The following is a 16186-nucleotide window of genomic DNA, read 5'->3' as shown; positions in this document are numbered from 1 at the left end:
TTTCTGTTTATTAACAGAGCACAGCAGGTTAAAACATTAACTTTCATATCACAGCATAATAAATAACCACAACATAAAACTACAACCTTAAACTAATACGCCTCACATTTCATTCTGTCGTATGTAGCAGTTTTTATAGAAAATAATTTAAAGGTCATCAAAATCCGAGCAGGCGAACCATTTCGATGGTGCAACAGTAAATGTCAGAGACCCAAGGTGAAAATATGGATCCCTGAAGTGCAAACCTCTAACCAGCCAAAATGCCGCTCTCAACCTATAGCCTGTTTTAGCCATGAGCGTACAGTGACCCCACTAGATTCTAAATATACATCTTTCATCCTGCTGACACTCAGACCATATTAACAACCCATGAGCTGATGTGACAGCACTCTCTTAGTTGAACACACTGTCACCCTGGGGGAGGCAGAGTCCCTAATTGGCAACGGCTTGTTCTTCGTGTCAGAAGAGGAACAACGCTCATAAACACACACACACGCGCCAATGACAGGAGTAGCTATGGCTGACACAGATAATTAATGAGGATACAAAAAGAGAGAGATGAGAATGCACAATAGCAGGCTGTTCAAACATGTAAAGCCCCTGCTTCTGTTTCTCCACGGGAGCTTAAATAAAACATCTCCTTTAGCTCAGAATCCCTGATTCTGTCTTTTTGTCATAGATTCAGACAATTAAAAGCCGTGTCCTTGAGCACAACAACGCTTGCACGGAAAAAGATTCAACAAGACAGATATCACCACAAAAAGCTTATATATTTTGAAGGTTGAATTGACTTTAAATTCAATCTAACGCCCACATCTGCTAGAAAAACAAAATGGCCACCATCCATGGCCTGTTTCTGATGCCTAAATTTATCAGAAAAAGACAGGCCTTCTTTTCACTTCGTGAGTGGGGAGGAAACTGACTGACTTGACAAAACAGAAACAAACAAATAAGAATAATGATTTTTAGAAAGGATAACAGAAGAAAAACCGAACAGAGCATGAAAAGATAATCCCATAGAAGTGCTGAATTAACTTAAAAAAAAAAAAACATTCACATTTCTTAGGGAAGAAAAACAAAATGGCTGCCATCAGTGCCGTTTCTGATGTTCAAATGGTAAGATTTATCAGCGCTTTATAGGAAGTCTCATCAAGGCCACAATTATTTGATCAAGAATACAGTAAAAACAGTAATATTATGAAATAAATCATATAACTGTTTTCTGTTTTAATATATTTTTAAAATGTGTTTTTTCCCCTGTGATGACAAAGCTCTATTTAAGCAGCTATTACTATTCAGTGTCATATGATCCTTCAAAAATCATTCCAATATGCTGATTACTTATTATTATTAATGCTTAAAACTTAAAACTGCTGCTTAATGTTTTTTGTGGGAAAACATGTGATAACTTTTTTTTTTCAATGGGCCTATTCTTTGATGTCCAGACATTTCGAAATCACAGCATTTACTTGAAATAGAAATGTTTCATAACATCATAAATGCCTTTACAGTCACGTTTGATCAAATGAATGCATCCTTGCTGAATAAAAGCATTAAAGTATATAAAGTGTTATTTTCTTTTAAAAAGGAAAAAATAAAAAAATAATGAAAATAAAAAAATTAAATCTGACCCCTATGGTCACTCTGTTTCTGAAGCGCACACGTATCAAACAGACTCTGTTTTTCTCTCTCAGTTCCTCAGTGGAAAACAATGCAATACACACAACAAAATGAATGACATAAGGGTTCATAATAGTTCTGAAAAACATCTTACTCAATTCGCTTCTTGGGTGACTTGTAAATTGAAATAACAGAATGTAAACAAGAAACACACCGCTGACACAACCGTCAGACTCGTTTTCTGCATGTTGTGTTAAAAGGTAAACTCTCAGCAGGGGACTACTGTGCGAAACTTTTCCATTTCTGAATTGTTTATAAGACCTTGTACCCGACTGTATCGGCAGGTGACAAACCACTCTTCAGAAATATCCGAGCTTCCGTCTTCACTATCGATGCGGAATTGATTCCTGTGGTTTTCATGGGACCATTCACACCTTTTCCAACTTCCTCTGTGTTCATATGTAGTTGTGTATAATTATCTCCCAAGACTCCTTACTGTGTGGGTAGATGCCCAACTGTGAGGGAGATGTGGAGGATCCTGACAGCTCCCGGCAACTTTGTGTTTCGCACATCGTCAAGCTAGAGCTGTTTTGCTTCTTCAATGCCAAAACACCCAGCGCAATCAGCAAGACTCTACGCTTCGCGGAGGTGAGTGCTTGATGGCTTGGGCCCCGTTTCAACTGTCCCCCCTGCAACCGCTTCCCTCTACGGAATAGTTGCAGGTGAGAATGTTCTGGTAACTTTATTTAACATCACCAGAATGTAATCCCATTGGGGTAAAAGCACATACATTCGGTACACAAATGATGCTGTGCAGGCCGCTGCGATGTTGAGAGGACAGAGCATTTCTACAAACCCCTGGGACTCCCGATGGCTCGCTTTTGGAGACAAAATTGGGTCTTTCATTAGGAAGAAACAAATCATTTAAAGAGCCAATCATGTGGGATAAAAGGTTCCGGGTCTGATGCCCAGTGGTTCAGACAAAGTCAGCCCTCCTGCCCAGATCTCAACATCACCATGGAAAACTGGGATACTGAGGCTGTGATGGAACAGGGGGCATCATGATGTGACCATCTGCTCCATCACTCCGAAATTAGGCCAGGTTAGGACTGAGACTGTGGGACCTGAATAAGTAAATGGCCTTTTAATACTATCCTCAAAGGACTAACTCACAATGTGTGAGACTTATAGAGTCAACCACACCATGTAAGGATCAGTAAATGTAGACAAACAAACAAAACACAAATAGTGGTGTGGCTCGCTCAGGCTTGGAGGGCTAGCATCGCTTTTCACCCTGTCCGCCGTTCTATCTGCATCACAAATGAAACAGGAACATCGCCACTGCATATTTATGAACACGGCCGCTTCAGCAAATGGCAACGCTGTTGCATATTTATAGAGTAGGTTGTTTCAGTGAAATGAGGTCCTTTTGAATTCACACGAAACTCTTGATTCTGATAAAGGATGTTCTGAATGCATTGAAATGTCTTCCACTTGTCAACGGTAAACACGTTTCTGTGGAGACTGAGTGCAAGGTGTTATTAAATAATCAGACTGGAGTTTGTTCACGAGATCTGCTGTTAGGGGACATGTCGATGCGCAAAGGATGCATTTTTGCATCTCACCCGGTCTGTTTTTGGAAAATATAGTTCAACTTTTAATATGAAACTTGGCAGCGGTCTGCTTTAAAAATATGAACCAATCAGATCATTCTAGGGTGTCTTAAATGTATCTTTATGTTTAATGCGCCTATAAAAATACCTTCTGTTCAAGTACATTATGTTCTGCCTATCTATTTTTAATCAAGAATTCTTTCTGTGTGAATTTCTCCATGTGCATTACATCTCTGTGTAAGTACATTTACATTCACGGTTATAATTGAGCTAGAGCAGGTTACTGCGTAGTCGAGCTACAGTCTTTATCTGTCTGAGCACACATGACACAATGCGTAATCAAATATTTGAAGGATTAAATACACACTGTGAGTCACCTCTGTCTCTCAAAGCAAGAGCAGATTGCTGAGGCCAATTGTAGACTGTTTCCTGCGTACACACTACTGTTCAAAAGCTTGGGGTCAGTAAGATAAAAAAAGAATGCTTTTTATTCAGCAAGGATGCATTAAAGAGATCAAAATTGACTTAAAAGACATAATTTAAAAAAAAAAACCATTTTCAAATAAATTGTTATTTAAACATTTCTTTTCATAAAAGAATTCTGAGAAAACAAAGAATCAGAGTTTCTGCTAAAATATTAAGCTGTACAGTGGTTTTGAATATTGATAATAAAAGGAAATGCTGTCTGTAATTTTGCCAACAAAGGAATAAATTACATTTTAAAATACATTAAAACATCAAACAGATCTTTTTAATTGTCATAATATTTCACTATTTTTCAGTTTTTGCTATGTTTTTGATCAAATATCCAAAATCTTATCTATAACAAACTTCTGAACAGCAGTGTACAAGATGAATCCAAGCTACAACTGTATTATCAACATTTGTTAGTCTGACTTCACAGAGACAAAAAAGAACTGAAATTGAGTGTGTGTAAATGCTTTGTAGCTATGAATGCTTCTTGTCAGATTGTATGATATGAGCCAAGTGAGAAAAGCCAAGACAGATTGTGTGACATCAACAGATTTTACGATATACATCATTGACTGGGCAGTCTGTGTCCGGTCTGACATCCTTATTTGAGGATGAGCATGTCACACTAAGAGATTCAAGACTGCTGAATTTGGCCTACGACAACAGAAATAGAAAAGAAATATTTTACAGTCTTTAAAATTTGTCTCAGACAGCAAAATCGTGGCGAAAAAGCTTCTAACGTGCATCCTAATTTGTCACTGGCCTGTTTATGAGACTACAGTGTCTGAGAATGTGTTGTGCTCCCATTATGCAGAGGGAGTAGACGAAAGGATGTGGCAAAGCCCCTCGAGGAAGCTCAGGTGCTTTGTTATCTTTGGCATTCAGGTTAACACAGATGACTGCCTTATTGTCAAATTAGCCAATATACTGAGCTCAGGGTCGCAATGAAATAACAAAACAATAACGTGCTTACGAAAGCCTGTGAAGACGCGCTAGCAAAATTTACTTAGTGAGACCAAGGTACAAAGCACGGTAAGGGTAAAATCCTTGAAATGTCTGCATGTTCTTGATTGGAAAAGAAACTCGGGCTTGCCTACTTTTGTGAATTAACTAAAGTCGCTTTTGTTACTATGCAACAGTGCAAAGCTATTATTTCTGAAGGCCAAATTTGGATGCAGAACTATATTAGTTTGATGATGAGAGAGCTGATCATTACGTTCATTCTTTGAATGTGAATGAGCAATGGCAGTTTGGGGACATAACATTCTATGATGAGTCACTCAAAGAGATACGTACCGGAAACAAGCAAACACAAAAACAAACAAAGACTCCTTTGAAAGAGCCTTTAGAGACTGCCATTAATTACCCTGAGGCTTTTGGAGAATCAATGCCAGGGAAGGCTGGAGCTCTCAAATTAAAAAAAAGAGAGGAAAAAATAGATTGGCAAAGCCTGCAGAGATGGAGAACACCTATCTGTCTCATTACATCTCTTTTTTTCTTCTTCCAGTACCTTCCAAAACACGAGGCACGTTTATTTGCTGTTAAAAGGATAATTCAAGAAAGCAGTAGAAATCTGCCATAATTAACTCATCCTCACATTGTTCCAAATCTGTATCCTGTTATTTTTCAGTGGAAACAAATGTGAATGTTTACAATATACATCAATCATGGAAAGGAAGACAGGGAAACAATGTATACAGTACACTCTTAATAAATGTTATGCCTTAAACAGTATGGCATTAACATAATAAACACTTCTTTGCAAAGCCAAAAGTGCATGATGAATAAAGTTACTGTCTTCCAAAAGAAATAATTGACTTTGAACAGCCTGAATGAGAAAGATGGCTCAGTACTCAGTTTATATGAACCAGCTAGCTTCACTGAATCACAACCTGTAAGTATGATAAATAATAGATGTTTATATTTTCAAAATATAGAATTATATCAATCACAACAGACAGAGCCTGACCAATCAGAGCAGAGTAGGCTTACAGAAAGGAGGGGTTTAGAGAAACGGAATCTTTCAACTGCTTCAATTGAATCAACTGATAATCGCTGTATGGCAAAATTAAATGCATATATTGAGAAAACAAAAGTGTTGTTTGACCTTGCATGCACTTAAACCTATTGTAGGAGGCTGTAGGAGAACCTTAAAAATGGCATAATAGAAGCACTTTGTCAATGAATCACTTGATTCAATGATCCAGTCAGAGCTGTTCTCCAATTAACAGCTCAATCGAGAGGAAGATTGTCAGTGAATCATTTAATTTAAATACAATATTGTATAATAATATTGACTTTAGAAGTGTTGGAGTATAACACACGCCATATGGGCTAATTTTATCATGATTTTTTCCCCTTTTTTTTGGAGTGTAACAGCTGTGCTCTATGTATGTCGCTGCATGAAAAAGACCTGTTGAAGATTCTATGATCTAATCTTTTGTTCCAACACAATGGTGAGTAAATAATTACACAATTCTCAAAAAAGCCACATTTTCCTCTTCCCACTACAAAACAAATACTTCCTGATGGTCTCTCCTTCTGCAGTGACCATCCATGAAGCAACAAAAAGACGAGGGAAGGAAAATAAGAGGCAGTCATTGGCTGTCAAGCTCGGGGCTGAGGGGGGATTTGAGGAGAGGCTCTCTGAGGAAATGATCTTTGCGAGGGTTATTGGAAACTGCGTGAGCTGGAGTGTGATCTGTGAGTGAGAAACTTAATCGCCTCCCCTCTCATTCCAGTCAGCTCCATTTCTCACATTCCTAGAAAATGGCTGCCAGGGAGCCCGAAGGTTCCTGCAGCCCACAGGCAAAAACTAGCCGTACCTGACAGCTCGCTCGCACATTGGAAACACCACTCAAAGCTCTGCTGGCCGCAAAACAGAGGCCTCGTAACCGCAATGTTTTACACTTCTGAAAGCATACACGCGCACGCACATACATACAAATGAACAGTACACACACACAGAGGGCGCTTTGGTTCAGTATCATAGAGGCAGAGAGAAGAGGAAGAGAGGGGATAAGTCACTTACTGGTAGTACAGTTTATCCTGATACAGTCTAGATGGGGGAGAACAGACAAGATGTAAATTCAGCCTTCAAGGTTATGACTGCAGACATCATTACAACACATCGCCCACAAACTGGGGACGGACACGCAAACCAGGTGGAGCGGAGAGGTGCTGTTTCGCTGACCAGATACGCACTCTTTCTTTTCTACCTCCTGCGCGCTAATAATGAACCCCAGGTGGAGTGGATACGGACTCGCTGTCTGCGCTAATGAATATTCATGCCTTCACTGTGCCATAATATATTTAGAATTAGGGAAATTTGGCATGTATTGAAATGTGATTATACCCAGTTCCATACTAGTCTCGGGACTACTGAATATTCAGAGGTAATTGATTAATTTGCTCTCTGCTTTAGCTCAGAAAGCAGCACAGGAAGCAGAAAAGAGAGAGAATCTTGCCAGTGAAACAGCCTGTCCTCGCCAATGGCGCTGCTGATGCTCTCATATGCACATCTTTTTAAAGCCATTTCCCTTTAATGAGCAAAAACAGATGGATTAAGGAATTGAAGAATTTGGAAATGGGAAGAAGGCCACAAGATAAGATGGAGAGGAAAAACTTGTGTTTATGGACATGTCGCAGCAGAGCACCAGAGCGTGTCCACGGTAAGCCTTAGCCTCCTGGGAGAAGAGCTGAATTCATGCTCCTGCAGATAAAAACACTCCAAAAACTCACAGCCCTTGACGTGAGTTTCACTTTTCCTGCTAGCATGTGAGAAGAACCCCAAGTGCATGAATAAACATAGGAATAACACGTTTTATACTGTAGTAGGCTCTCACAGTGAAGCTTCAAGGAAAGCCACTATGGGTGAGGTTTGTGTGTGTGCACGAAAAAAATAAAAAAACATATCTTTCGGTAATTTCCCTGAAGACAGTACACTGACACAATCATTATTAATGCTACTAATACCGCTTTTAAATAAATTCTCTTTAGGGCTCAACAATACAGATTTTTCTCAAGTTGTTTTTACTTGCTCTGCCCATAGGGGGAAATTGCGAGGGGGGGGGGGGCAGGACTCCCCTAAAAATATAATTAAAAATCACACTGTGTATTGTAAATAATATAATGATATTCCTAAAACATTTTTGTAAGTAGTAAAACAACATAAACAGGACCAAAAAAAGTGTTTTATGTTTAAAAACACTTTGAGTCCCCCCTCCCTTGCCTCACAGTGATTTGGTCCACTGCCTGCTTTCCCGCTTTACCTCAGCTACACACACAAGTCCAGTGAGAGAGAATAAAGTTCTTCAGTAGTTGAGGAACTCCAGTAAGTAGGCTATTTTATTCATTTTAAACACTGGATAAAGTGATTATTTTCTCTTTAATACAGATTACGCTGAGTCATTAATAAATTAATCATGACCAAAAAAGGAAGATTAATGACGCATTTTTCTATGAGTCTGCTATGTTAGCAATTCTAATGTTAGCTTGTTTGGTGGCTTGTTTAATACCATTGCTTTGATGGATAGTAAGTCACCTACTTCAACTAACATGGCGATAAACCTATGTTTGAACTGATATTAGACTAATATTGTGGATCTACCATTGTGCTGGGTTTTGCTCAATATGATAAAGTGGCAGATGAGTTGAATATCTAAGAGACGTCCTCTGTCGAAAGACGAAACCTAAAAAACTATGGGGAAGATGCCAGACCACAGAACCAGTCATAAAGGTCAATTTTTGTGGAATTGAGATTTATATATAATCTGAAAGCTAAATAAATAAGCCTTTCAGTAAGAAATTTACAAAAAATCTTCATGGAACATGATCTTTACTTAATATCTTTATGATTTTTGGCATAAAAGGAAAAATAATAATTTTGACCTATACAATGCTACTTAAGACTGTTTTTTACAGTCCAGGGTCACATTTAATAAATATAATATGACTGCGTGGTGAACCTATAAACCAAACTCATATTTAAACAATTATCGCTTTGTGGTTGCCCAGATAAAATGACAGAGCAAAGAAAAACAGACATAAGATCATTTTTCAGTGCACCAAAATGCAAAGTAAGTACAAAAGTCCCAATATTAAGGCAATTTGTCCTTAATTAAGACAAAACATATTCAAAAATTGCTCTTGAGTTGAATTTAACGTTTACTGTCCCTATCTACTGTTCAAATTTAAAATCTACAGTACACCCATGGCCCTGCCAACATCTTCACTGGCCCAAAAGAAAGATCACTTTAAATGTTTGTATTTTTGCCTGATATGTATTTTATGTGTTAAACATGAAATGCTAGAAATCAATTTTTATAATCATTATATAATCATTGTAAATGAAGGTTTTCATTATTGCAATTTCAATGCTACCCAACTAGATGATATTATGTTAGTGGCAAATCAGCAGAATTTGTCACAACCATGTTGACTACATCAAATAAAACCAAACGGTTAAGTTTTCAAGGTATAAAAATCAATGTACGAGATCAATGAACATAAAATTGGCCTGTTGAGTGGCCCAAAACTCTCTCACCCTTCTTGTCTTTATTGTTGAGCCCTGCTATCACTTAACATTCAAGATGTTAACTGCTATGTTCCCATTGGAATTTGACTTAACACTAAAACCTAAATCTTAAAGAAAACTCAAGGTGAACTGTCTTTAAAACACTAAAAAGTACAGTACCGCTGAGACTCCTTACCGAACAGCACAATACAACTGCTTTTGTTCTGGCTGGTACTGTATAATATAAAACCTTGCTTGAATCCTGGGAGGAGGCCCCCCTTTCCCATTACTATCTTTTGCAAAGCGTACTTCTAGAATGGAGAATCGATATTTCTCGTGCACAGCCCGGGCTGTCCCATGCTTCAGTGTGTGCTATGATGGAGTGGAGGGCCGAGAGGAATTCAGAGCATTACACAAATCCAGCTCTATCTTTTTCCCATGAGGCTGCAGCCCCGTCGCGTGTCGTCAACCACAGTGAAAATCGTGGCCGCTAACAGCCAGAGAGCAACGTGTGTCCACCCTAACAGGGAGTGCAGTACCCTCCGGGACAGAAGGAATGATTGGTGTTTGTGTGGGTGCGTGTCTGTTTGCGTATGCGGAGGAGTGCAGGTTCGAGCCTGCTGGGACTCCTGGAAGGTTTTAGACATGCTATATGCAAGCGGACATGTTAAATGGCACAGTGTATGTCACATTGCCAGATGGGAATGGCTGACATTCATCTTAGCGAGGGAATGTTTGGTTCTGCACATTTCAGCAGAGGAACTTTTTTAGCATGAGAAATACCTGACATGATGTGGGAGGACAGTTAAACGACTGATGCTCAAATTTACTTAGTGTGAACTAGCTTGAACTCGTGAATTGCAGAGGTGGTGCTTCATGAGTGGAGCAAGACTGTATAATATTAAGCTGTGCGAACCAGGGAGGAAAGTGTAGTGGCTTCTGGGGAAATGTAAATGAAACTTACTGGGCGGAACAATGGCTTGTCAGTACTCCTGACACGTGTAACACTCTAACGGGGAGTCTATAGTATGCAGGTGGAGGACTATTGTGTATCAGTACAAGGCAGGGACTGTGCACTCTCTGGTAGGGAAAGTCTACAGCGTGCTCATCTGGGAGTGAGCGCTTGGCCGCAGACTCTGGCCATTGAAGGTTCTACATCCTTCTCTTCAACACACATGGATTTTCAAATGTTTAATGTGTGTGTGTCTGTGTGTGTAAATGTATCCCCAAAAATGAGCTAAATTGGACAAAACCTCAATTTAGGGACACCCAGGAACATTCTCATTTGTAAAACCATATATAATATTTTAACAAATGTTTGATATAATGTAAAATAATATTAAATGATATAATATAATCAGGGGTGCCCATAAGTGGTGTGCATGAGTGACCAAAATAAAAAAAAAGGCTCATCATACTCATCAGGCCGCTCATTTGCGCACCAAAATGGTTGACAGCTGTTAATGCAAAATTACCGTTTTAGATGGACTAACTGTAATACTGTATAAGATTTCCATTTGAAATGAAAGCATAAATATAGGCGACGAGTTGCTGGTTTTACAGTAGAGAGACACGCAAAACATCTTAATGTACTTAACTCGGTAGCACTAAAACCAGCAGTGCATTTGCCAGCAACCCGATAAAATTAAAGATGATTTTAGGTTTGAAAATGTTGAAAATTCATATAAAGATAAAGTAAAAAAAAAAAAAAAAAAAATTCAATGTAAATATTAGTATTGTATTTTTAAGTATACTATAAAATAACTGTATTTTTATTCAATATTTTATTTAAAAATATAATATAATTATTAATATATTATTATTATTATTGATTATTGAACTGAACCAAAACAATTGTGTTCTCATAAATCGGTGTTCTCATAAAAAACAGACCAAAAAAACGTATGTGCACCCCTGAATAGAATAGAATAGAATAGAATAGAATAGAATATATACCGTTCAAAAGTTTGAGGTTGGTCATTTTTTATTTTTGAAAGAAGTCTCTTTTGCTTAACAAGGCTGCATTTATTTGATCAAAATTATTAAAACAACTGTTCTATTTTATTACACTATAAAATGCAATTTATTCCTTTAATGGAAAAGCTAAATTTACAGCAGTGTCACATGATCCATCAGAAATCGAAACTAATATTTTTGTAGTTGTGACACAATATTTTTCATCAAAGAACATAATTTATTTAGCATGAAATAAAATAGTTTGTCTTTACTGTGACTTATATAAAAATATTAATTGTACTGACTTGCAAACTTTTGAACGGTAATATAACAAACATAATAGTTAGTCTACAGTATATATAATTAGCTGTATAAAAAAATCAACAACAGCCTAATAGTAAATGATATGTCCCCATAGCCTAGTAAATGTGCAGGTGTTACCTGAATAATAAAAGGAAAATATTGGCATAACATAGACAATAAATTAAAAAATAACATATGTCTGTGAATTGACAAAATATTCCATGCGATGTTGTGTGAAATTTTAGTATGTTTTATATCTATGTGTGTTTTTAACTTTTAAGGTGAGCGCTCCAATTGGCAGATGTACCTAGATTGACAGTAAGTCGGACCCGCCCTCCGTCCAGCTCCAGTCTCAAAGTGTCTGCTGAGTTCCGGGAGGTGGTTGCCATGAGAACACCATAGGCACGCTGGGAACGGAAGCGCAGCGACACGTCCTCTGCTTCTGTGTGCATCACCACTGGCAACTGGATCTTCATGAACTTACTGCCATCATAACTGAGGATGGTGGCATCTGAGAGAGAGAGAGAGAAGAGGTGAGAGGATTTAGGAAACACTAAAAAAGCAGGGTGCTGGGCAGTGACAGTAGCTCTGTGGCTGATCATAAACCCACGTGTTGATGGTGACACATGAATGACTGGTTACTAAAATGTTTTACAGCCAGACACTGAAATTCTCTACAGCATTTCACAACAGTAGCACAGAGCTGCTCAGTCTAAGCAGAAGATAAATGCCATAAAAAAAGGCTCATTATACAGCACGTTTTATTTGTTCTTTTTATTGCAAAGCAGTATTTATGAAGACACCATATAATGTATTCCTGCTGAGGGGCTTTTGAAGCACCGTTTACCGCCGTCCGTTGCTTTAATCTGTTTATTCGTATCACAATTATTTTATTGAGCAATTCAATTTAGTGGGCCGGATCTCAAGACATCTCATTTGCAATGGGAGATAGTCGAGGTCTCAGAGCGACTGGCGTAATCTCACCAGCTGCTCAATCAGAGATATACAGTCCAGAAAGAGAGGACAGGGTGCCGTTGCTTGATCTGCAACCGTTCTGCACATTTCCACCTCATAATAGCTTATACCAGGACGGAATCAATCGGAAACAAAACTAGAACTATAAATCTCTTCGTTATGTTGTTTGTAAGCTTGTTTTAACTTCAATGTTCAACTTTCATTTTCACATCTCATATCACATCAGAAAGGCATTTATTGTCAATAAATATTCGAAAAGTTAAAAATAAAGTTTCGGGTAGGGTTAGGGTAGGTATAGGGAGGCTTTGTTGTCCCAATAAGGTGGCATCCATTTAATAATTTTAGTAAAAATAGTAATTTACACTTAATACGTTATTATCGCATACTTTTATAATGTACTACAGTGCTAAGGTGCAGATACTTATTTGCAGTAAGTAGTATAAAAATAAAAAATACTGTAAATAGCATCTAATAGATAAAACCATAACAATGTAAGACCAACCAAAATAACTGAAGACTTTTCAAATCAATTTTTAATAAAATCTCTAAAAATAAATGTGATCTGACTTTTAAAAAATATTTTCAAAAGTGTAAAATATAATATAATATAATTAATTTGCATTTATTTGATAAAAATTCCCTAAAATACAAATATTTGAATTGATTGCTATGAATTTGATTTGCTAAATAATATCTGATAATATAATATAATATAATATAATATAATATAATATAATATAATATAATATAATTTGCATTTATTTTATCAAATTTTCCTAAAATACAAATATATTTTAATTAATTGCTTTTGAATTGTATTTGCTAAATAATATCTGATGCTTGCATCAGCTTGTGATAGCATAAAGACCCTAAAATAACTTGGAATTTTAATATAATATATATATAATATATGATATAATATTTATGCTCACCAAAACTGCATTTATTTGATCAAAATTCCATAAAATGTATTTGATAAGAATTAATTTGCATTTATTTGGTGAATTTAAGTATACAATATTTTATTAGCTAAATAATATGTGGTGCTTGCATCAGCTTGTGACAAAGACCCTGAAATGACCTGGAATTATAATATAATATAATATAATATAATATAATATAGAAACGGTGGGAGTTTATTATGTTTTTGCAGTTGTTTTATGCTCACCAAAGCTGCATTTATTTAAATATTTAAATCAATTTCAGTTTTCATGTAAAATATTACAATTAAGTAAAAAATATTTTTAAAACTATTTGTTTTCTATTTTAATATATTTAAATAAAAAAGAGACTCAGATGACCACCAACTGTCATGTTAGTTTAGCTAAGACTTTTAGTTGCTTGAGAAAACAGCTCTCTAAATCAGAAGCTATGATATTTTATCCAAGGTATTGTTTCCTTAAACTGTATAACATTGCATGATAACCACAGTAACAATAAAATTATAAGTTATCATTTACAAAAATTGTGTAAAATGGTACTTGGCAAACACAATATTGTGTAAAATTGCAGTTGTACTGTCGTTATATCTTTGTTTTGCTCTCAAAGCAGAATCAAGGGCCAATTCCGAGAGACGTTTGCACTTGCAGATCATTAGCACATTTTTGGTGGAAAAGTGATACAGAACCACAAAAGTGCTGAGTATGAGACTTTTGCATAAAAACAGAGAAAACAGGCACAAAAAAGCCAAAGAGGTCCGATGAGGCGCTTGGTACTGTGTATATGCCTAGATAGTTTAGCATGATAATGGAGGCCGGACACATCTGCCTCTGTGCAAAGACCGGCCTCTGAGCCAGAGGACAACATCTGGCATGGAACCAGTACAGAGACATCACTTGCTTGTGAGGGAGCTCTGGAGATGACGAGGCTGCAGGCTATCACCAATTAGACTGCCCTCTTCTTCACACACACACAGTCACACACTCTTCCTGTAATTTTGGTGCCTGTCTCGTCTCAGCATTCTCTGTTTCTGTTACACCATTGCCGAGCCCGAGAGCACAACTGAGAGAGCGAGACAGCTGAAAACAAGACAAAGACAGGAACACAAGTACGGCAGTATGCATACTAATCAGCGCCGTGATGTACATTCACCCCCTGAGGAAGGGAGAGTGCGTGAGACAATGTAGCCATTGAAAAAGGTACGGTAGTCATGTTGTTTCAACTCTTGCAAAACATTGATTTACCCAACAAGCTCCACCTTACAGCAGCTTGTCATTGTAACTGTACTCATTTTTTTGCATTATTTTTTCACCCATTTTTGTCCAATGTACACTACCGTTCAAAAGTTTGGGGTCAAATGGTTATTGTGATAATCGATTAATTCTGTGATTCTGTCAATTAATTCTACACCCTGCCTCCGTGTTTTTTTCCAACCAATGCACAACTGCAGGATGTACAGTATCTATGTAGGTTCTGCTATAAATTATCTGCAAAAGCAATTTAAATCAGCACATTAAAAGGATAATAACAACCCAGGCTCATGAAAATATAATGGGAGTGTCGTTAAAAGAAAAAGCTCTATCATGTTGGAAATATTCTCTACGCCAAACCCAACCCTAAACCTACCTGATAGTGTTAACAAATGCTAAAGTTATATAAAAATGCATTTGTTGATGCAGCTGTGCTATTTTAACTACCTTATGAAGATTACATAAGGTAGTAGTTGTTTTGCCGAACCATAGTTTCACAGGGTTTGCATCGGAGCTCTTCAACACTTCAAAGTGTAACTCCATATTGCACAAGTGTTAAAACTGTTTTGAAGTCATAACATAATATTCTGCAAGTAATTGTGTAAAAAATGAGGCTTTATTAATCAAAACTCTGTACCTGTACCATACTTCATGAGAAAAGGAATAAAAGTTGTCAGAGTTTTACTGCCTTTAGTGTTTCAACTGGAAACTGCAGTGATTCATATAGGTACGTTTTTTTCAGTTTTGCAGAAGAGGCACTTATTTCCAATTAGCCTATGTTGGATAATAATGAAAACACACACAAAATGCACAAAATACGTTAACCGCTAAAATATAAGTAAGATGTACTGCATAAACATAAAAATTCACTTCTCTGATCATAGAAATGCTTCATTGTTATTTCTATTTCTTGCAAAAGTAGACTTACATTTATATTGGTGATTAGTAAGAGTAGTCGTTACTATGCACATATACTATTACTTTTGTGGCATGTAGAATTATAACCCTTTTAAGTCAAACTACAAATATTTTAGCAAAATTAATGTTTTAGTCAGAATTATTGCACTTCATTTATCTGTTTTTTTATTTTTTTCATTTAGTTGATTATTAATTCAGTTCTTTCTTCCTGTTTTTATTTTAACTGGCCTGCCAATCTATTAAACTTGGCCTAATTATAATTAATCACATACCAGTGTTATTTTAGTATCATTGATATTCTAGTATATATTCTATTTTTATTATTATTAAATTAGATTTAATATTTTCAGTTTTTATTTCAGTTATAGGAATTTTGTTTAGTTTTCATATTTTTTAATATATATCTACAGTTGAGGTCAAACGTTTACGTCCTCCTTTCAGAATCTGCAAAACTTTAATTAATTTACCTAAAATAAGTGGGATTATACAAAATGCATGCTATTTTTTACTCAGTACTGACCTGAATAAGATATTTCACATAAAATATGTTTACATATAGTTGAATTTATAAAATATTACCCCGTTTAAAAGTTTACATCCTCTTGATTCTTAATACTGTGTTG

The 16186-nt window shown here is 36.6% G+C and overlaps 1 protein-coding gene across 15 annotated transcripts in view; it reads right to left on the bottom strand.

Annotated features, from left to right (window-relative positions):
• Nucleotides 1-16186, bottom strand: part of nrxn1a (neurexin 1a) — a 226557-nt gene that overhangs the window by 89597 nt on the left and 120774 nt on the right. For 11 of the 15 annotated variants that reach the window (XM_073828421.1, XM_073828413.1, XM_073828411.1 and 8 more), the window contains 2 exons: nucleotides 11789-11992; nucleotides 6739-6765 (listed from right to left, as the gene is read on the bottom strand). In XM_073828421.1, the coding sequence (XP_073684522.1) occupies nucleotides 6739-6765; nucleotides 11789-11992 (231 nt within the window). The remainder of the gene's footprint in view (nucleotides 1-6738; nucleotides 6766-11788; nucleotides 11993-16186) is intronic. The other 4 variants (XM_073828417.1, XM_073828424.1, XM_073828425.1 and 1 more) reach the window with 1 other exon arrangement.

The sequence above is a fragment of the Garra rufa genome, chromosome 22, assembly GCF_049309525.1.
Source record: "Garra rufa chromosome 22, GarRuf1.0, whole genome shotgun sequence".
In the NCBI taxonomy this organism is placed as follows: Eukaryota; Metazoa; Chordata; class Actinopteri; order Cypriniformes; family Cyprinidae; genus Garra; species Garra rufa.
The sequence above is the reverse complement of the archived record's forward strand: the minus strand, read 5'-3'. Positions and strand labels throughout refer to the sequence as shown.